Source organism: Aspergillus lentulus (assembly GCF_001445615.1).
Source record: "Aspergillus lentulus DNA, contig: Alt04, strain: IFM 54703, whole genome shotgun sequence".
Lineage (NCBI taxonomy): Eukaryota > Fungi > Ascomycota > Eurotiomycetes > Eurotiales > Aspergillaceae > Aspergillus > Aspergillus lentulus.
Window position 1 is genome coordinate 550,270 of NW_028322122.1, and position 19,013 is coordinate 569,282.

The 19,013-nt window shown below is 52.2% G+C and overlaps 9 protein-coding genes across 9 annotated transcripts; 4 read left to right on the plus strand and 5 right to left on the minus strand.

Annotated features, from left to right (window-relative positions):
* Positions 1–531: 531 nt before the first annotated feature.
* On the plus strand, positions 532–1,754 carry ALT_1468 (slipin family protein; the record flags this gene model as incomplete). The annotated part of the gene is made up of 4 exons (XM_033558436.1): positions 532–718; positions 785–902; positions 956–1,448; positions 1,509–1,754. The coding sequence occupies 4 exons, from the start codon at positions 532–534 to the stop codon at positions 1,752–1,754; spliced, it is 1,044 nt and encodes a 347-aa protein (XP_033414327.1).
* A 547-nt stretch (positions 1,755–2,301) lies between these two features.
* On the plus strand, positions 2,302–3,342 carry ALT_1469 (uncharacterized protein; the record flags this gene model as incomplete). Its single annotated transcript, XM_033558437.2, has 1 exon — positions 2,302–3,342. One exon carries the CDS (start codon positions 2,302–2,304, stop codon positions 3,340–3,342), a length of 1,041 nt encoding a protein of 346 aa, XP_033414328.2.
* A 979-nt stretch (positions 3,343–4,321) lies between these two features.
* ALT_1470 (glycosyltransferase domain-containing protein) lies at positions 4,322–6,246 on the plus strand (the record flags this gene model as incomplete). The annotated part of the gene is made up of 2 exons (XM_033558438.2): positions 4,322–4,522; positions 4,579–6,246. The coding sequence occupies 2 exons, from the start codon at positions 4,322–4,324 to the stop codon at positions 6,244–6,246; spliced, it is 1,869 nt and encodes a 622-aa protein (XP_033414329.2).
* A 472-nt stretch (positions 6,247–6,718) lies between these two features.
* Positions 6,719–7,522, minus strand: ALT_1471 (uncharacterized protein; the record flags this gene model as incomplete). Its single annotated transcript, XM_089599176.1, has 4 exons — positions 6,719–6,946; positions 7,009–7,239; positions 7,305–7,457; positions 7,517–7,522. The coding sequence occupies 4 exons, from the start codon at positions 7,520–7,522 to the stop codon at positions 6,719–6,721; spliced, it is 618 nt and encodes a 205-aa protein (XP_089456322.1).
* A 486-nt stretch (positions 7,523–8,008) lies between these two features.
* On the minus strand, positions 8,009–9,965 carry nop58 (RNA-processing protein NOP58; the record flags this gene model as incomplete). Its single annotated transcript, XM_033558440.2, has 3 exons — positions 8,009–9,498; positions 9,563–9,723; positions 9,841–9,965. 3 exons carry the CDS (start codon positions 9,963–9,965, stop codon positions 8,009–8,011), a joined length of 1,776 nt encoding a protein of 591 aa, XP_033414331.2.
* Positions 9,966–10,298: 333 nt separating this feature from the next.
* Positions 10,299–11,569, plus strand: ALT_1473 (H(+)-transporting V0 sector ATPase subunit d; the record flags this gene model as incomplete). The annotated part of the gene is made up of 4 exons (XM_033558441.2): positions 10,299–10,330; positions 10,389–10,477; positions 10,538–11,424; positions 11,486–11,569. The coding sequence occupies 4 exons, from the start codon at positions 10,299–10,301 to the stop codon at positions 11,567–11,569; spliced, it is 1,092 nt and encodes a 363-aa protein (XP_033414332.1).
* A 1,393-nt stretch (positions 11,570–12,962) lies between these two features.
* On the minus strand, positions 12,963–14,378 carry ALT_1474 (ribose phosphate diphosphokinase subunit PRS5; the record flags this gene model as incomplete). Its single annotated transcript, XM_033558442.2, has 3 exons — positions 12,963–13,019; positions 13,073–13,396; positions 13,449–14,378. 3 exons carry the CDS (start codon positions 14,376–14,378, stop codon positions 12,963–12,965), a joined length of 1,311 nt encoding a protein of 436 aa, XP_033414333.1.
* Positions 14,379–15,249: 871 nt separating this feature from the next.
* On the minus strand, positions 15,250–15,978 carry ALT_1475 (ubiquitin-like protein HUB1; the record flags this gene model as incomplete). Its single annotated transcript, XM_033558443.2, has 3 exons — positions 15,250–15,271; positions 15,353–15,491; positions 15,561–15,978. 3 exons carry the CDS (start codon positions 15,976–15,978, stop codon positions 15,250–15,252), a joined length of 579 nt encoding a protein of 192 aa, XP_033414334.1.
* A 1,161-nt stretch (positions 15,979–17,139) lies between these two features.
* On the minus strand, positions 17,140–18,972 carry ALT_1476 (pseudouridine synthase DEG1; the record flags this gene model as incomplete). The annotated part of the gene is made up of 1 exon (XM_033558445.2): positions 17,140–18,972. The coding sequence occupies one exon, from the start codon at positions 18,970–18,972 to the stop codon at positions 17,140–17,142; it is 1,833 nt and encodes a 610-aa protein (XP_033414336.2).
* Between the last annotated feature and the right edge of the window lie 41 nt (positions 18,973–19,013).

Below are 19,013 nucleotides of genomic sequence, written 5' to 3' on the forward strand. Positions count from 1 at the left end.
ATCCATGGTTTGCGCCCGGATTGCCCACCAAGTGGGAAACCAATACGTACATAGCCTAGAGCAGCAGGAGCTAGACTGCTTAGCGCTTAGGCGGAGGAGATCCAGTGGATATCGCCAAGTGCTGCGCCCCACATGAATTTGCGGAGATGCATCACGGTTGGTGCTGCTCGGTAGCTACTTACTGTGAGGCAGGGCATTAGAGGTACTCATGATAGTGTACCTTATGACGATGAGAGATAGGCACAGTAGTCTAGGTAGCTTAGATCTGTACTGCACGGGAAATAAGAGATATCACTACCTATTTAACCCCGCAACATCCCATCTCTCTTCACTACGCAATACACTTCCAAGTCTCACGGTCATCAACCGTCTCTTTCAGTGTGGCGGCCTGAACCTTAAGCTGATTCGTACTTGGGCTTTACATTCTCCCATCCCTCGGGAGCACCTTTATACTGCATTTTCACCAATCAGTCCCATTATCTTGTCTCTGTTAGTCAACTCTTATACAAGCGAACACTACAGATAGCCACGATGTCCACCGAGGCGAACATTCCTAACGGAAAGGCACCGGTGCAAAGCGCGCCAGGCCACAGCGCCCACACACGCGGACCCGTGGTCGTCCAGCCAGCGCGCCTTGATGACTTGCAGCCAAGATATGCCCAACAGATCCAGCATGATGCCGATAACCCGGATGCGCATAGCTGGTACGCTTCCTTGAGTAAGTCTTAGCATTTTTAACTCTTCGACTGTTGTCGTCTGTTTACTCATTCTGGTTCAAATATAGTCCATACATTGGGTGAATGCATTGGTGGCTTGGGAGCTATCCCGTGCTGCATCTGCTGCCCCAACCCGTTCAAGCCAGTGGCACAGGGTGAGGTGGGTCTGGTCACCAAATTCGGACGGTATGGAAGCATTGCGTAAAGTGCGATCAATGGTATACTTACTTCTGCGGTAGATTCGAGCGTGCGGTCGATCCTGGTCTGGTCAGAGTTAACCCTTTGAGCGAACATCTGACGACCGTCGACGTTAAGATCCAGATCGTCGAAGTACCCCGCCAGGTTTGCATGACCAAGGACAATGTCACTCTCAATCTGACCTCGGTCATCTACTACCAAATCATTTCGCCTCACAAAGCGGCTTTCGGCATTGCCAACGTACGGCAGGCTCTGATCGAGCGCACACAGACAACTCTGCGGCATGTTATCGGAGCGCGGGTTCTGCAGGATGTGATTGAACGCCGCGAGGAGATCGCCCAGTCGACGTCTGAGATCATTGAGGAGGTTGCAGCTGGATGGGGTGTTCTAGTCGAATCGATGCTCATCAAGGACATCATCTTCAGCAATGATTTGCAGGACTCGCTCTCCATGGCAGCGCAGTCCAAGCGTATTGGTGAGAGCAAAGTCATTGCTGCTCGTGCCGAGGTGGAATCCGCCAAGCTCATGCGTCAGGTATGTTGTACCTCATCCAGCCCCGACAAGCCCAGCAGAACTAACGCAAGACTTCTCTAGGCTGCGGACATTCTGTCCTCTGCTCCTGCCATGCAAATCCGCTACCTCGAGGCCATGCAAGCTATGGCCAAGACCGCTAACAGCAAGGTTATCTTCTTGCCCGCTGTCAACCAGACAGTGCAGCAACAGCTGGCTGCAGCCGATAATGCCGGCGAGGGTCCAAGCAAATACGGAGCCGGGCTGCCTGGACAGGCGGACGACGGGTTCCAGCGCGCTATCAATGCCCGGGTGGTGGAGGATATCTGAGCATGATAAGGCCGGTGTCTTGATCCAGATCAGATAATGCTGAAAATCCGTTGACGCCATCCGTCACGGATGAGTACCTGCGCTCTTTTGCTCTACTTTAATTCCCCTGATTCTACCGACGATACCCACTTTCTTTCATGTTGACTGACTGCCTGATACTCTTGTATTCTTGGTTTGCTGGATATGCACGGCTATTTCCTGGAATCTTTTTATGATGCCTCTGCTGAAATAACTTGCTTCTCTGCGTTCCGCAACTGAATAATGCCTATACTTAATCGAAGCTTTCTTTGGACAATTTTCATTCTTTCAGTATGCCATCAACGTAACATATTGCCGTAGGCGGTGAAGATTAAACATTGACACGATGGAAGCATCGATAGGAGTTGTCAACATGAGCGGGACATAACGATACAGAAAATCTAGACTAGCCGATGTCGGTCGCGGGTTTGGAGCGAGGAATATCTCGTAATATTTCAATCTTGCTCTATTAAATTCTACAAAGAACGAGCTCCTGTTTCCAGTCCTCCCCGGTAGACGCTCCAACACAATGGCCTCGACACAGACTCCCAGTCCGGCTCGCGCAGCTATCTTGACCTCAAACACACGATCCTCTCAAGAAGTGACCCCTGACTTTACCGACCCATCCTTCGATCCAGCCGATTTCCTCAACGATGTCCTTCCCCCGCTGACGCTGGCGTCATCGCAATCCCGCGGCGCGGGCGCCGTCCCCCTCGCGGAATTGTCCGCTCAAGTCCAATCGATCCTCACTCAGATCAATGCGCAGAATGTCCGGCTTTCCAATCAGCTCACACAGCTCACCGATGAGATACTGCGGAGTGGAGGGCGACTGGCTTATGAAGTTGAGGTGCTGCGGGGTGAAGCGATTGGGCTTTCGGATACGTTGACCGAGGTCCTTCAGCCGGATATTGCCCAGTTTATACCCGAGGGTCTACAGACTGCTGTGGATAGCGACAAAGATGTTGCTATGGCTCAAAAGGGAGAAGAGGGAGAGACGGCGGTAGAAGAGGGGCAGGCGGTCGCTGATCCGGATTACATCACGAAACTACGGATGCTGAATCAAGTACGGTCGCGACTGGAGGATGTGGTTCAGACCTTTGGAGACGCCATGGAGTGGCCGTTACCGCCATCGGAGACCTCGCTGACGTCGTCATTCATCTCGGTCTCCGCCCCTGAACCTGGGCCCGAGAGCCAGAGTCTCGAGGAGAAGGGGCAGGAGGTTGCGAAGAAGCTGCGGAACGAGATTACAGAGTTACTCAATACCAATGGTGGTGGACAAGCAGGTTTGGATGCAGCTACGAAGCGGTTGGAAGCGCTACGTGAGTTGGCGACGATATGGAAGGGCTCCGCTGAAGAGAAGGCGCGAAATCGTTTTCTGGATAGTCTGGCGAAGATTATAGATGACCGGCGCCGGTCACTGGAGAACCAGGGCAGTTCAGATCAGTCCCAAGCGCGATCCTCGTCGACGAGAGGGAAGACGATGGGCCATCAACGGCAGGAAAGCGAAGGGCCCGGGGGTGGCATCTTCAAGAATCTACAGCGCCTACGTGAGGAGATATACCTGGAATGATGCGCTTATAGTGTATATCGGACTGTGTACAGATTCAGATATATCTTGTGTATACCTACGTGCAAACCTGGAGTTCTCGCTGTGTAACTGGACCAGGACACAGTCACACGGCGACCATCTAGACAGTCCGGAGTACGGAGTAGAGGCTAGACTAAATGCTGATCAGGATGAAACGCCCATGCGCCAAGCCTGGCCAGGAATCAATCGTCCCTGAATCTCAAACATCTGTTTACCCGGGACCCGAGGGGCGATGACGCGGCAAAAGGCAATAGATGACAATCAATACAACGGACTTCAATACTGGTGGACAGAGGAATATAAGAGAAACTCTTTGTAAAATTTGATGTTTGATATGACCCCCGAAGCGAAATTAGATGACGACAAGCTAGATAATAAGAGTCGTCCGCGGCACAGCGTCGGGCGATCGCATCAAATATGGCGGCGGATGGATCTTAGTCCACGCCTATCAGGAGAGCTCCACCGGGACGATGTAAATCATTTCCTGCTCCATCACACGGAGTACCACAGTCGCCATGCCTGCTAAGAAGTCTGTGGCTTTTTGCAACGTGCGCTTTATCATTCACTTCATTTTTAAACCTCATATCCAACGCAGATGATTGACCAGGGACCGACGACCTCTGGAACTGTATAGGCTGCTCACCATCCAACCCCTATCGCATTACGCTGCGGCGTCGTCATTGACTTCTGTTCCATCGGCGCGAACAATATGGTGCATTGCTTGATTGACTGTTGAGCGCTCCTCTCCCCCAATCGCACAATTGACGACTATTTACGACTGTAATCCCTCATCCTCTGCGCTCGCCTTCGAATATCTCAATGCAGGAATGCCTATCTCGAGCACGACCTCTGCTTATAGTGGTTGATACCAACATTCCTTTTCCGCTCGGCTCGAACTCCACTGTGATTGATTGTTGTTCGTTCTCACAGAGGGCCAGAAGGGTACGACAAGTCGGCCAGAATGGCTACCCCCCGCGGTTCCATCCCGTGGGGCGATCAGTATAACTCCGTGCGCTCCAGGGCGACGACGCTTCTGCAACAAGTCTATCTGTATGGCCGACCGAGGGCTCGTCCGGCGAGGGCTCGTCTGGCCAGGGCTCTCATTATCACACTCGCCGCATGTTTTTTCCTTTACGTTTGTCTCTCAGCGCCGTTTAGACAGGTATGTTTTCTGGTTACTTCAGGTTGATCTGCGACTGACATTAGCTGTCTATGCAGACCTCCGTCAATTACTGGCTCAAGTATCCCTCATACCATCCATTCGGTGGCCGCCCCGAAGACACCCCCATGATCCATACTGGCGGACCTGCGCTAAGTCGGAATGACACTCTACCGAACAGCCTGGAGAAAACCAACCCTTCTTTTCATCTTGTACTGCCCGCTGGGCAGAAGAGCGCCGCGCTGTGTCGCACAATAACCTCCGCAATGATCTTGAATTATCCCCCGCCTACTTTGCTTCAATACGGCAGAAAGCTCCCAAGCGGATCCTCCGAATATGATTACGTGGTGGACCGTGTGACGGGCATATACAATTTCTTGCAATACACCCCGCACGTGCGGGATGGCGACTTTGTCCTCATCGCCGATGGCTATGATGTTTTCTTCCAGTTACCGCCGGAGGTGCTCATCCAGCGGTTTCAGAATATACTCAGGGAGAATAACGCCAAGTTAAGAAAGAAATACGGCCTCGCGAAGGAGTATCATCCATACCGCAAAGGCCTGGAGGAGGCCTTGCAGAAATACTCTCAGAGAGTGCTATTTGCCGCAGGCAAAGAGTGTTTCCCCAACATAACCGCAGATGCCGGCTGTGTCACTGTACCGCAGTCCAGCTTGCCCCCGGATGCCTACGGCTGGAAGACCGATATTCATCCGGAGGGACACTTGACCCGACCACGGTGGCTGAAGCCCGGTACGGTGATCGGCCAGGCTGCCGACCTGAAATTGATATACGCCGAAGTACTGCGCTTTGTGGAGGAGAACCGGCACAACCGCAGTGACTATCTGGCTCTGACCCAGATGTACGGACGCCAGGAGTACGTGCGAGAACTAGAAAGACGGAGAAGTTCCAACTGGTTCAACGAGTGGGTTTACCGACTAGTTGGCATTTCCGATGCTGCGAATATCACGGGCGTGAACCCGCACCTTGAGACAGGTCATCGTTACGAATACGGAATCGGCGTCGATTTCGAATCTCGTCTATTCTTCAACACGCACAAATCGAAGCAGGATGTCGAATGGCTCCAATACCACAATATCCCCCTAACATCTTCCGTCCAGATGAAGCACGGCGTTCCCCGCGAGAGGCGCCTGCTGCTTCCCCCGGATCTCGCCAGTCCGAGACTTCGCAATCCCTTCGTCCAACCCCGGTTCGGCAAAGACGAACAGGTCAAACCAGAGTTCAACTCTACCCTTGACGCTCTTCCAAATGCAAGGAATCATACATGGCATCACATGCCCTTGCTGACGAATATCCACTCGGCCTCTGTGCCAGCCCTGATCCATCTCGACGAGGAGAAGCCCGTCAAGGACGACAAAGCCTGGCCGGTGAAGCACCCCGAACGGCTGATACGAGATACCTGGTGGTACAACATGTGGTACCAACCGTGGGCTCGCGCCCTTCTCCGCAAGTACATGCGTAGCCCTACTGGATTCGACGCTGCCCAATCAGCCCTCCTGGGAGGGCAAGACTGGTGGGATATGCGCGGCGGCAAGGGAGGCGTTTGGACGGACAAGGGCGAGTGGCTTGACTATGCGGAGGTCTGCACGGGCTTCGAAAAGGAGGTTTTCGACGATGATCTGGGGCAATGGGGCCACGAAGGCGGGGACCCGGACGAGCCTGTTTACAATCAGTTCGGCCATCTGGTCAAAGGCAAAGGTGACTCTTAGGACAAACCAGGTCAAGGGAGAGATGACTCTGCGGACAGACAACCTGGTCGACCGCAATGATGACTCTATTGGTAGTCTGTCGGTGGCCCCTTTTCCTGTCTTCAAGAGTTTGGACGTGCCTAGCTACGGCACGCCATGATCAAGCGAAGTGAAGAAACATGGCCCGTCTCCTCGCTCTACATGTATTTTTGGCATCTTTTGCACATCCGCTTGCGGCTCCGGGGCCGGCTGATATAGTCAGCTCGTTGTCTGACGCTTCTGCATTCTCGGTGTTTTGGAGTCTATTTATCGTTATTCGTTGGTTTGCACTTTCCATTTTGAGCGTCGGCCGGCGGTCGAGCACATTTATCTTCTGTCCTTCCACAAAAGCCATACTACATAACCAGATACCAGTCGTATACCAGATAGACCAGTGAATAGACATAGTACATTACCATTACATCCTTGAATCCGTGCATAAAGCTCATATCATCTACCCTACACTCCCCGTCCTCCCCTTCGACCCTAACGTCTCCCGGATAATAGCCAATATCTGCGCCACATCATCCTCCGATAACCTCTCCTCCCGCTCCTCAATCACCGTATCCAGCAGCGCAAGCGCCCCGTAATCCTCCTCGCTCAACCCCCCACCCCCTGATTCCCTACCTGCCTCCTCCCCACCCTCCTCCCCTCCTTCCACCTCATCAACCTCCATCCCATCCTGCTCTCCTCCCCCCCTTCCTCCTCATCACCCCGCGCCCCGGAGGGCGTATCCAACCCCACCCCCAGATTCACAATCATAACCACCTCCCCCTTCGTCAACCCAAACGGCTTCAGCCGCGTAACCAGCTCGCGGAGCGCAAGGTCAATAGGCGTAGGCGTACTCGGCTGCACGGGGGGTACCGTCGGGGACGCACCCGACGACGGCTGTTGTTGCGACTGTGGCGGTTCGCCATGTATATAAGCTGGGTATTTGAGGAGGTGAGGGGAGAGACGGTGGATGTAGTTGTGGATCTATCCGTCAGCGTCGGCGTCAGCATTACCCTCTCAGGCTCTATCCAGAGCGGAGGGGGACCTACCTCTCGGACGACTGTATTGTGGTCGCGGAGATCAGGACTAGGAACCCAGTTCCTGGAGTTCGGGGGAGGGTTAGGGGGTCGTCGAGGTGGGTTGGCGGTTATGTAGGCCAGGACCTCGATATTGGTGAGGACGGCGCTTTGGGGGTCGATTATCTGTATGAGGTTCTGTTAGATGTTGTGGATGGTGGGTGGGGCAGGTTGGAAGGGCTCACCCTCATGATGTCTGAGTGTGGTATGTCTGCATTGAGGGATTTCTGCGTATATGGCTATATTTGTGCTGGGTGGGTTGGCTGGAAAAAGTTGGTGATGGCGGGGATGGGTCTGTTCTGCCGGCAGATGGATCACGGGCGGTCTGTTTACTTCCGCAGTTGTGTTTGACTGATTGCTTTACTACTACTGAGGACTGGGGTAGTACTAGGGAAATGCAGGTTATGAGGATGGGCTACGACTACGACTACTATGAAGATTGATATGAACATATTATTCCTGAATTGTACTGCCTTGTACCAATAAGCACCTCTGCGCCATGGATAGACCAGCAAAATCGCATCCTGAAATGCCACCCAAACAAATAACTCTCACAAGAAGAAAGGGAAAAATAATCAAAATGACAAGCAGCATTGAACCCACAATGTGTGATATCATACAAAGATTGATGAAGCGATCGATCCACGTAAACTTTTCTTTTCAGATCATTGCAAGGTTTATTCCTCCCCCTTCTTCTTCTTCTTCTTTTTCTTCTCGCCGTTGTCGGCCTCCTCGCCGTCATCTGATCGCTTACGCTTCTTCTCATCGCCCTTGGATGCCTTCTTGGCCTCCTTCTTGGCCTTCTTCAGCTCCTTCTTGCTGATGGCGCTCGGGTTGCCATTGGCGTCGAAAGTGATCTCGCCGCGCTCCAGCTTGCGCTTGTACCGCTTGACGCTCAGGCCGGCCTTTTCGGCCATCTTCTCAAGTTCGGCATCCTTGCCCTTCTTGGACTTGTGCTTCTTGCTCGACTCCTCCTCAGACTCGTCGGACGAGTCGTCGTCCTTGGTTCCGTTGGCCTTGGGTTCCTTGTCGGAATCGGCGTCGGCCATCTCCTCATCTGAAACTTCCTCAATGAGCTTCTTGTCCTTCTTAAAAGCAGGCTGGTCGCCAGTAAGAGCATCGGCGTCGGCGTTGTATCTTCTGGTTTCGTTGATCTCAAACTTCTTGGGCTGCACGGAGGCACCGTTGGGCCCGATGGCAACACCACGAGGCTTGAGAGGCTTGCCCTCCATAGCAGCAAGTTTACGCTCGAGGTTGTATCTGGCTTCAGTACCCAGGGCGGCCTTGTCCTCCTCAGTGGCATCGTCATCCCATTCGGCGAGAGCATCGACACGCAAACCAAGGGAAGCCTTGGCGGCCAACACTCTTGCCATCTTACCCTTGTTCTTACCGGTGGCCTGACCGATAAGGGAAGCGTGGTAGATGAGACCGTACTTGGGCGTGTCGTGCTTGGTCTTCAGCGCACGGAACAGAGCCTTTTCGGCTCCGAGAATCTGGATGGTACTGGCGGGGCTCTTGGAAAGGTTTGTCAAGCTACCAGCGTGGGCAATAAGACGGGCACCAACCAACTCGCCAACCAGGGCGGTCAGGTTAGGCGCAATAGCGTTCATACGGGCAGTCAGGTAACCAGCGAGCTGCTGGCGGTATTCAGCGAAACCAACAACCTGCTCGGCCAGCGCCTGAATGTTCTCCAAATCCTCCTGGCTGATCTCGGTACCCATGGATCGGTCAGCAGCGGCCTTGACGGTGCCCTCAAGCTCTTCCGGAATGATCTCCGCCAGATCCGCGGTCTCCCAGTTCGATCTCATGCCCATCTTGAGTACAAGTTTGGCATAGGCAATGTTGTCGTTCAGAATCTTGGCCAGCTCGGGGAAATGCCAGCCGTACCATTCTTTCACCCGCATGGCGTAGGTGTTGAGCTCCTTGTCCAGGTCGTCCAACAAACCAATAGCTTGAACAATCATAGTATCGATCTTATCGGGCGAGAACTTGAGCTTGTGTCTGGCGAGAGAGTGGGACAGACCAAGAGCCATGGTAGACATGTCCTGGGGGAGAAGACCAGGAATGAGTGTGGGGAGATGTTCGCGAATAGCACGGAAAATATCAGTCGTGGTCGAGTCCGCGACCAATTGAATAGACATGCCGGGAAGCTTGCCAATTGCGTTGCCTGTTGGGAGACACAGGATTAGAAACTGAGTAATTCGGCTTCTCGAGATGTTCATGTCACTTACCGAGCTTGGGGTCGGCAACGGCCAAAGAAACTTTCTTCTCATCTTTGATCTCGTCCAATAAGCTGGCAAGGCGAGGAGTAACCTTTCCTTCCACAAGCGAAGCGACTTCTTCCAGAGCCGTAGCAGCACTGTCGAATTTCTGGAAGCTCTTCAATTTCACCCTACTACGGTGTTAGAGCACTGTTTTGAGAGCGGAGAAAAAATTTTGCTCGTAGAAGCCCATGCGAGAATCGAACATCAATCAAATCGCTGACAAGGACACGAAAGCATTCACTCACAAGTTTGAAACACCCTCCGCCGTGGAAGCTTCCGTAGCCAGATCATCTCTCTTCAGAAGCTTCTTGTCTTTCGCCTTGAGCAGGGCATAGCCCGCGCTGGTTTCGGTAAGGATAAAGAGCGTCATGGTGCACGGCCTTGACCCTCAGCTGCTCAAAAATAAATCGAGTATCTGAAAGAAAAGAAGAAGAAACGGCCGAATGTGTGTTAGCGACCGTGGGCGAAACCACCGTGGGCGTGCTGAAGGTTAGTTAATTTTTCTGGCTGTTGGCGGGAATTTTTGCATCGAAAACTAAAAAGTTGAAAAAAAGCGATCCAAGCCACCAGGTCCTGTGGCGGGTGCGCGGTGTGGCCCTGCACGCTTACATAATACAGCGGGAGGGTGTGGCAGAGAAACAGCTCCAGGTGTTGGTTTGCGGAGAGGCCCAGGTAACCTCCAGGTAGCTGTCAGCACTTCGAAATGGAGGGTCTCTTTTTCAACGTTAACAATGGGTAGGCTGCCTCTTGAGCTCCTCATAATCCGATTGCATCAATCACTGATTTTGGACAGCTACATCGAGGGGATTGTCCGTGGGTATCGGAACAGCCTGCTCAACAGCCAGAACTACTCCAACTTGACCCAATGCGAAAACATCGATGGTCCGTTGATTCGACGTCTCTTCTGTCACCATCATATGGTCTAACATGCTTTGAGAACAGATGTCAAGTTACAACTCGCCCCCGCCTATGGCGACTTCCTCGCCGCACTACCTCCCAACCCCTCCACATCTGCCCTCGCCGGTAAGATGACGGACAAGCTCGTAGCGGAATTCCGCTATCTCCTCGCCCAGGCCACGGGGTCTACCGCGAAGTTTCTGCAATACCTGACTTATGGATACATGATCGACAACATTGCTCTGCTGATTACCGGCACCTTGCACGAACGGGACACGCGAGAGCTCCTGGAGCGATGCCATCCCCTAGGGTGGTTCGAGACCCTGCCGGTGCTATGCGTCGCCACCAACATCGAGGAACTGTACAATTCCGTGCTGATTGAGACACCATTAGCGGACTATTTTAAGGGCAGTCTCAGCCACCAGGACTTGGACGAACTGAATATCGAAATCGTGCGCAATACGCTCTATAAGAACTATCTTGAGGACTTTCACAACTTCGTCAACACTCATCCGGACTTCAAGGGCACTCCCACGCAAGAGGTCATGTCTGAGCTATTGCAGTTCGAGGCTGACCGTCGTGCGATCAACATCACTCTGAACTCATTCGGCACCGAGCTCTCGAAGCAGGAACGGAGGAAGCTGTACCCCGAGTTCGGGAAGCTCTACCCTGAGGGGTCTCTGATGCTGTCCCGCGCCGACGACCTCGAAGGCGTGTCCTTGGCCGTGAGCGTGAATGCCGACTACAAGGCCTTCTTCGACGCAGTTGGTCTCAGCCAGGGCGGCGGTGGAGGCTTCGGGATGGGTGGCGGCTCAGATGGGAAGAGTCTGGAGGATCTATTCTACCAAAAGGAAATGGAATTGTGTAAGATCGTCTTCACGCGCCAGTTCACCCCGGCGGTGGTATACGCGTGGATGCGCCTCAAGGAGCAGGTTCGTCGCTCGAAGCTCAATGATCACATTCCATACACAATGCCGCTGACATGGTTCGCAGGAAATCCGAAACGTCACCTGGATCGCCGAATGCATCGCGCAGAACCAGAAGGAGAGAATCGGAAATTTCATTTCTGTCTTCTAAGCTTTGTTGCTCCTTGCAATCTCCATGTTAGCCCGTCCTCTCCGCCTTTCGATGCTACGCCTATTCCCATACCGTTCCATCGCGATCCCTGGTCTCTGTTATTATTGTACCTAATTTCAATGACCCTGTTGTCTGATTTTTGGGCCGTTGGCTCCAGTCAAGTACCCTCCCTATGAGCGCCGCAAACTCGCTCGGCATACCCTTGCCAGTTCTTTTCATCTTGGTCTCTGTTTGCTTGCCTCGGCGTTTGGGGGATCTTCTTCCTTGTGATATAGTATAGATGAACACATCTGACCTTGAGCCTGAGTTTGCTCAGGTACCTTTCACGCATGTTATTTGAAATGGGGTATTGAATGTGCTCCCAGCGCAGCTCACTCTTAATCGTAAGCTGGATTCACATATCTGGCTAATAACGGACAAACAACCCGCCTCCGATTACTCCCCGCCCACTGTTTCCTGCCCACAGCGAACCGCCAGCATGGGTTCACTGCAGGAGACCAGCCCGTTTGCGATATCAGTTGTCATCGAGATAATGCACGGTGACTATGCGTTAGTTGGACTGGCACATACATGGGGCGAATGACGTCGCGAGGAGTCCGGAGCCTAGTCTACCTGGCTGAATTTGAAAGCCCCCGCGACGAAGGATAAGTGCAGTATTCTTTGAGCAAGGCTAAAGAGGAATATCTTACTGTAGAAGCATTTCTTAAGCCTCTCGTTATTCGAACATTTCTAATCTAATAGCCCAGACAGCTAACATATAACGGGTTCGTCTTTTCAAACGCATGTTCATATTTTGTTTGTGCCAATGCATCGGTTGAGTAGCTTCCCACTTCTCAACTGCAAGAAACAAGTAAACGCCAAGCCAGCAGCAAAACAACCAATGTTAAGCAGAGACGATGCAATGTCGAAGGTAGCCAGTGGTATCTGAATATAACGAGTAAAAAGTTGACCAGAAGTTGGAATCAATATGTCCTGACTCATGAACCTTTCCTAAGATACAGAAGCATAATCGTGTCATCCACGACCTGCAATACATCATTGCAGCCGCAAATCAACGTCACGAAACAAGAGAGGCAAATCCAAGCAGTCAACTCCATTTTCTGGTCCATATAGGGGCGTAGTTTCAAAGCTCATGCGTTCGCCCGTGGAGGTCTTCGTGTATATTCAATGTATAGGAGGTATATGGTGGATGGAATAGTAAGGATTCATAAGAGTTGGCAAAGGTTGGAGACATGACAGCAGAAACCAACATCTATGTCAGAAGCAAAGGCAAAGAAAACGAAAAGACCCAAAACGCGGCTTCGCTTCGTCGTTCAAATTTTCAAAATTTCATGGAATATCTTTCATATGCGAGACATAACCGCCATAAAGCAGTGAGATATGCAGTCCCTGTTCAGTCGTATTGGAAAAGTACGCTGATGCTCTCGCCGTGGTGGACTCGGCGAATGGCCTGCACAGCGTTAGGACAGATTCGCATTAGATAGAAAAAGAAAAGCAGCTTACCTCTGCGAAGACATGACCAACCTCCAACACTTCCAGTTTGGGGCATCGGCGTAAGTGGTCCGATTGATCGACGCTGTTGGTAACGACGACCTTGTCGAGAGCGCTAGCGTTGATGCGGTCGATCGCATCGCCGCTCAGGATACCATGCGTGACCAAAGCATAGACCTTGGACGCGCCCTCCTTCTTCAACAGTTTCGCAGCTCTCGTGATGGTGTTAGATGTGTCGGCAAGGTCGTCAATCAGTATGGTCGTCCGATCCTTGACATCACCGACCAACATCATGGTAGCATTTTGGCGGTCTGTAATCTTGGTTGGGCGTCGTTCCTACGCACACAGTCAGCATGAGAATCCTACAGAATCATTAAGTGAACCGTACCTTGTGAATGAGAGCAAATTCCATTCCCATAGAATCCGCAATCGCAGTTGCTCTCTTGGCACCTCCGGCATCAGGACTGACAATGACCGCGTGTTTGTAGTTCGGAATGTTCTGCTGGATGTAGCTCTTGAGCAAAGGTCTGCCGTACAAGTTGTCGACAGGGATGTCGAAGAACCCTTGGTATTGAGGGTCGTGCAGATCCATTGTGATAATGTGGTCTGCACCAGCGCAGGTGAGAAGATCCGCCACCAGAGTACCTGCCTGAGCCACCCATTGCTTGTAGCCAGGGCGAGGCTGGAAGCTGTTGATCTTGGACTGAACATTGTCGTCATTCGCCTGCCCATTGACCACAGTGGATCGAAGGCTAACGTCCGACTTCAGTGAGTCGGTGGTGTCGCTGCGCGGAGGTCCATTAGGAATGCGTTTCTTGACCGGGCTGCCGTTGCTGTAATCATCAAGCTGTGCCTTTGCCAAACCCTTCTGCAGGTTATCGACATTGTTCAAGAGACTTCCACTCTCCGGCTTTCCAGGGTGCGGGGTTGGTGGGGTGCTCTCGAAAGTGTAGCCATTACCCGGCTTTCCAGCATTGGATGATTTGACAAGGGGCGCCCCAGCTTTGTTGTATGGGATATCACTTTGGCGAGAGTATGGGAACAAAGGGAGGACGGCGGTGACTCTCTTGGCAGAGGCAGTCTTACAGGCAGAAATGGTGATGAGCAGTTCCATGAGGGAGTCGTTCACTTTCAACCCGCCAGATTGAATGATATAGACGTCTTTCTCACGGACAGACTCTTTGATTTCAACCCGAGTTTCCCCCACTGCGAACTTGGAAAGTAATACGTCGGCCGGGGGGATACCCAGGACGTTGCAGATCGTCTGAGTCAACTGGGGGTGGGAGGTGCCCCCAATAACGACAATATTCCGAACCATCTCGGTTGGCTGATTGTTCTGACTGTTTTGATCGGACTTTGGAAAACCGGAGGGATATAAAAGCAAGGGTGATATTGGATGTTCGGAGAGCGGAGAGAAATCTGGAGTGTCCGAAGAAGCGGGAAATCTGACAAGAAAAAGACGATCGGTGAGAACGGAACGGTAGAAAAGCGGGTTTCAGAGGGGAGATTGTAAACTTGAAGCGAGGGTTGACAAGCACTACCTCATGGCGGAGAATCAAGAGCGTAGACGGAGCCCGACGAATTGGACTGAGGAGACATTGGAGTAGTGGAGGGAAGAAATCGAAAGGCAGGTCGTGTGAGTCCCGCGATAGAAAAAAATGCCTCTTCCGCCAGTGGAACCGGCTTGGGTCGCTGCCTCGGGTTTCTGCCGGTAAGCCTCAGGCACAAAATTGCCGCATCGGGTCAAGCGGGCAGAGCTGATCTCGTCATGCCCCGCAGAAAGGCACAAAGAGCAGGTAATGATGATGAATAAATATCAACAAACAGCATGACCCCATCCATGAAATGAACAGAATCCAAAATCACATCATCCAGCAAACAACCAGCTAGTCAGCACTCTTGCTATCGTCCCCAGCACAGAAAAAACAGCGTCCTGCTTTTTCTGTTACGACATGCTAGCCTGATGCACTACAAATAGAGCATGGTCATTTGCCGGTAGGTACATGCAAAATTGGAAGATAAAAGGAAAACCGGCCAGAAGAAGCGAAAGTTGAAATGCCAGAGTATTTTCATGATGATACCTAATACTCCGAGTCCCAGTCGTTGCCTAAATGAAACCCATGGTAAAAACACAGAGAAAGAAAGGTAAAGTAGGCGCATGGCCTTCTGGATCCAAGGCAATGCCATTTTTATTCGCCTGTTCCAACCTCCCTATGAATCGTAAGTCAGTATCATGCTTCTTCCTATAAATTGTGACGGCGAGGGAAGTAGGGGAGGAAAGTGATTGCTCACAGGTCAAGCTGGACGCCATTACTGACTCCATAGTCCTCCAACGTGAGCTGATCCTTGAATGGTCGTTCGCCTTGGCGTTTGAGTAAAATCTCATGTGGTTCGCGTCCGATACGTGCGGCTACCTGGGCCTTGAAGAGCTCTGTAAATAAGATTGTTGTTAGTCCAGCGTGACCACAGTTGGAAATTGAGAAACGGGATAGCAACGAACTGATAGGATCAGATGCAAGACATGGTATCGCAGCCTTGGTTCCCAGACGATCGTTGACATGCACCACAATCATAGGTTCTGAGGATTGGGGTGCGACAACCGCCTTCTTTTCTGGCTTCTCTTTCTTTTTCTCCCGGCGCTCATCTTTCTGACTATCGTCTGGCCGTCTTCGCTCGCGATCGCGATCACCGTCCCTGTAACTGTCTCTGTAGCGATCTGAGTCGCGGTCCCTTCGTGGTGATCGTGGCCGGTCTCCTCTGTCTCTGTAACCCCGGCTCAGCTTGCTCTCTTCTGCTCCGGGTCTGTCACCATCGTGGCGTTTGTCTTTCCACCGGAATCCTCCTCCAGTCTTGCGAGGCCGGTCTCGATCCCCATCATATCGTCTTCTCGGTGATCTACTTCTTGAACGGTCACCCATGGTAAAACTCGAGGTATGAATGTGCTAGGAAGGAGTGGGACCGCTGTGGTAACATAGGTGCTGCAGGACAGACACGTGATGATGTATGGCGGCCTGGCGGGCAGCTGTACACAAGCTAGACTTAAAGTGGTTTAGACCGTGGGATCATTATCCAAGCAATTAAGAGTGGTCTGTGTCTCACTCTACGTAGACCCATGCATGTCTACATCGCGTTATGACTTACATCGTTCGCTTTCGCAGCTTCTCGCCGGACCATGCCACTTTATTGCGCTGCATAGTCACAGGTCCTATGGACTCAATTGGTCTGTCAATCCCTTTGTGAGGTCTTCATCCCTCGTTACAGATGCCGGTTCACCTGGTTCTGCGGCGTCCGTCTCCGACGACCGTGTCATTTACTGTTTCCAACGCATCCAAGCATACGAGCACACCTGCTAGAGTGCTTTTCTACCTCCAGATCTTGCTGCGCGCTCTCGTCTTTCTCTGCATAGTCTTCTGTGACATTGCGAAAGTGCGCCACTCGTTCTTTCACGAAGATGGTTCCCTCGTGCGATGGACGGCGGTCTGGTCGAGCCCGTTGGGTTCTTTTGTCTGTCGCATTGTGGATGCATATAGGTCTGGAGTTGTCGCTTTAGTGAGCATATTGTTGCTGTACTGTGTGTTCAGGAAGGGGTATACAGGTATTTCAATCCCTCGGAGTGGACAATTGACGGACCGAAGTTCTCACCCCTTTTTATAAATGCAGAAGAATCTCTTTTGGTTATCCGCGGGTTGGGCATCCAGACTTCTACTTCGTCTGCGACCTATCTGTCTAAAGCTGCAACGAGATTCATCCCCACGACGCAGATCCAAGATATAGTGATCCATGAAGCTTTTAAAGGGTTCGAAGTCCGCTTTTACCTCGCTGTGATTGTGGAGGGTGAGCCGGACGTTGTTGTGGTTTTTCCTGTATGTCTCTCCATACCAGCAAGGTTGATTTACGCTTACAGACGATGCAAAGAAACTTCTACCGAGACGCGCAATTCTGGAAGAGGTTTGGAGGGGTTCTCGGCGCTGTTTATATGAAGCCAAATCATGAGAAATTTGAGCTGGATCTGGTGGGGCAGTATCACTCTATGATGCGACGCTCTATATACTTTGGAAGGTACTTCAAGCCTCCGTTTCCTAATCGTCCCCATGCGCAGGCTCCGGAGCCTTCTCAGCTTTACGCTGCTTTGACGCAAGCCACCTGGCGTTCTGAACCTCCACGGGTTCTGTCCTCCGCTTCTGCATGACGGGGACATATTTGCCGCCCATTCTGGGTTCATTGGCGCCATAGAAAACCTTTTGTCCCCGATTATCTTTCTCCGAAATAGCGTCATGAGATCCTCCTCCCTGGACAACACTTTGGTCACCCTGGCTAACAGCTAGGTCTAGTAGCGCGCCTGCCAGAATCTCGTCTATTTTCCGCTGTCTCCAAACGGACCAAAGTCCGTCCACTACTCCTCCAACACCGAACTTGCCGCTGCCCTTCCCTAGTTGGCTCTTGGATTGCCTGGGATCTCCAGCGTAGATCCAGTTCAGTGCATCTTTACGACTGCCGCTTGCCTCGTCTGGGAAGATACAATCCCAGAGGACTAGCGGGGCATCAGACGCCATTTCGTACGTTGGTTTGCAGGGATTTTTCGACACATCCAGCAGATCGCGCACAATAGTTGGAGGCTCCAACCCTTGGCCGACCAGGAAAAGGATGCTCACCATGTGCCGTACTTGATGCCACAGGAAGGCAGACCCGTGCAAATTGAATACATACACTTTAGCAGCAGCTGAATTTGTGATGGCTCCTGATTCGGCATCCGTTCCGGCCGCTGCATTCGGGAGAGCTTGAAAGCCGGGCTGGTTCACATAGCCCAAGGGGTGATCTTTTGGATCAAGGAGCTCGATGTCTGCATGGTAGATGATTCTTTCAAAGTTCTCAATCTGCTTGCTTGTGTCAAGCTTGCAGAAATTCCGAAAGTCGTGCACTCCTTCAAAGTACTTGGCAGCTTCTCGCATGGCATCAATATCTAACCAGCCTTCCCGTAACTGTGCAGAGGTACTCTTCTCACCCGATGACCGCATAGCAAAACCCAGCGGCCCTGGAGTTGGAGAGAAAGCAGGCTGGGTAAAAAAATATTTGTACTGGCGTTCTCGGCACGAGAAACGAGCGTCGAAACCCGGAGGCGGATTGGGGCACCAGGCTAGAATCCGAATGTCGTCCGGAAGCACTCTGTTCAGCATACTTATATAGGGTATTTCATCTGCAATGTCATCCCAAGTGTCGTCGGCATGAGGGCCGGATGTCATCTCAACGTCGGACGTTGCCTCTGCATCCGGCCGTTTAGGCCTCGCACTTCGTACTCTAATTCCAATGACCTGGCCAAAGGCACTCACACCACGATCTGTCCGCCCGGCCTTTGAGTAATCGCAACCCTCCCAGCTGATTGCGAAAGGTTTCAATGCCCTCGGCCCCCGGGAATCGTCAAAGGCCTCCGCGTTCTTAGGGAATATCAACCGAGTCCTCCGCATCGCCTTCCACAGCTCCTCTTCAATGGTGGGTAGGGGCGTGACATTCCCGTTCGCATGCTCCAGACCATTATAGCGCTGGCCCAGATATGCAAATTTCAGCGCTATGAAACGAGTATTGTATTTGGATGGATCAATCTCTCGAGGTTGCTTCGGAGGACGGGTAGGCGCTCTTGTATGCGTGATATCATCGTCAGGCGATAGAGGTCTCTTCTGTTTCCCTGCTTTGGCGGGGACAAGCTCTCGTGTGTCTGTCCCTGGACGCTCAGGGGGGCGGGGAGCGGAACTCGTCGCGCTGACCTCACTAACACCCTTGGACGGCAGGGTAGCATACTCGGTGTTTCGTGAGTGAAGCTGGCGCTCCAGCTCTGTGATCCGCGCAATCAAACTGGGGGTCGTCCAGGTCGAATAGTCCGGTTGGCCATCGGGAGGCGCATCCGCGGGGCCAGCCATGGTGTTCGATTTTGCGCGACCGCGCTTCACGGATCGGGTAT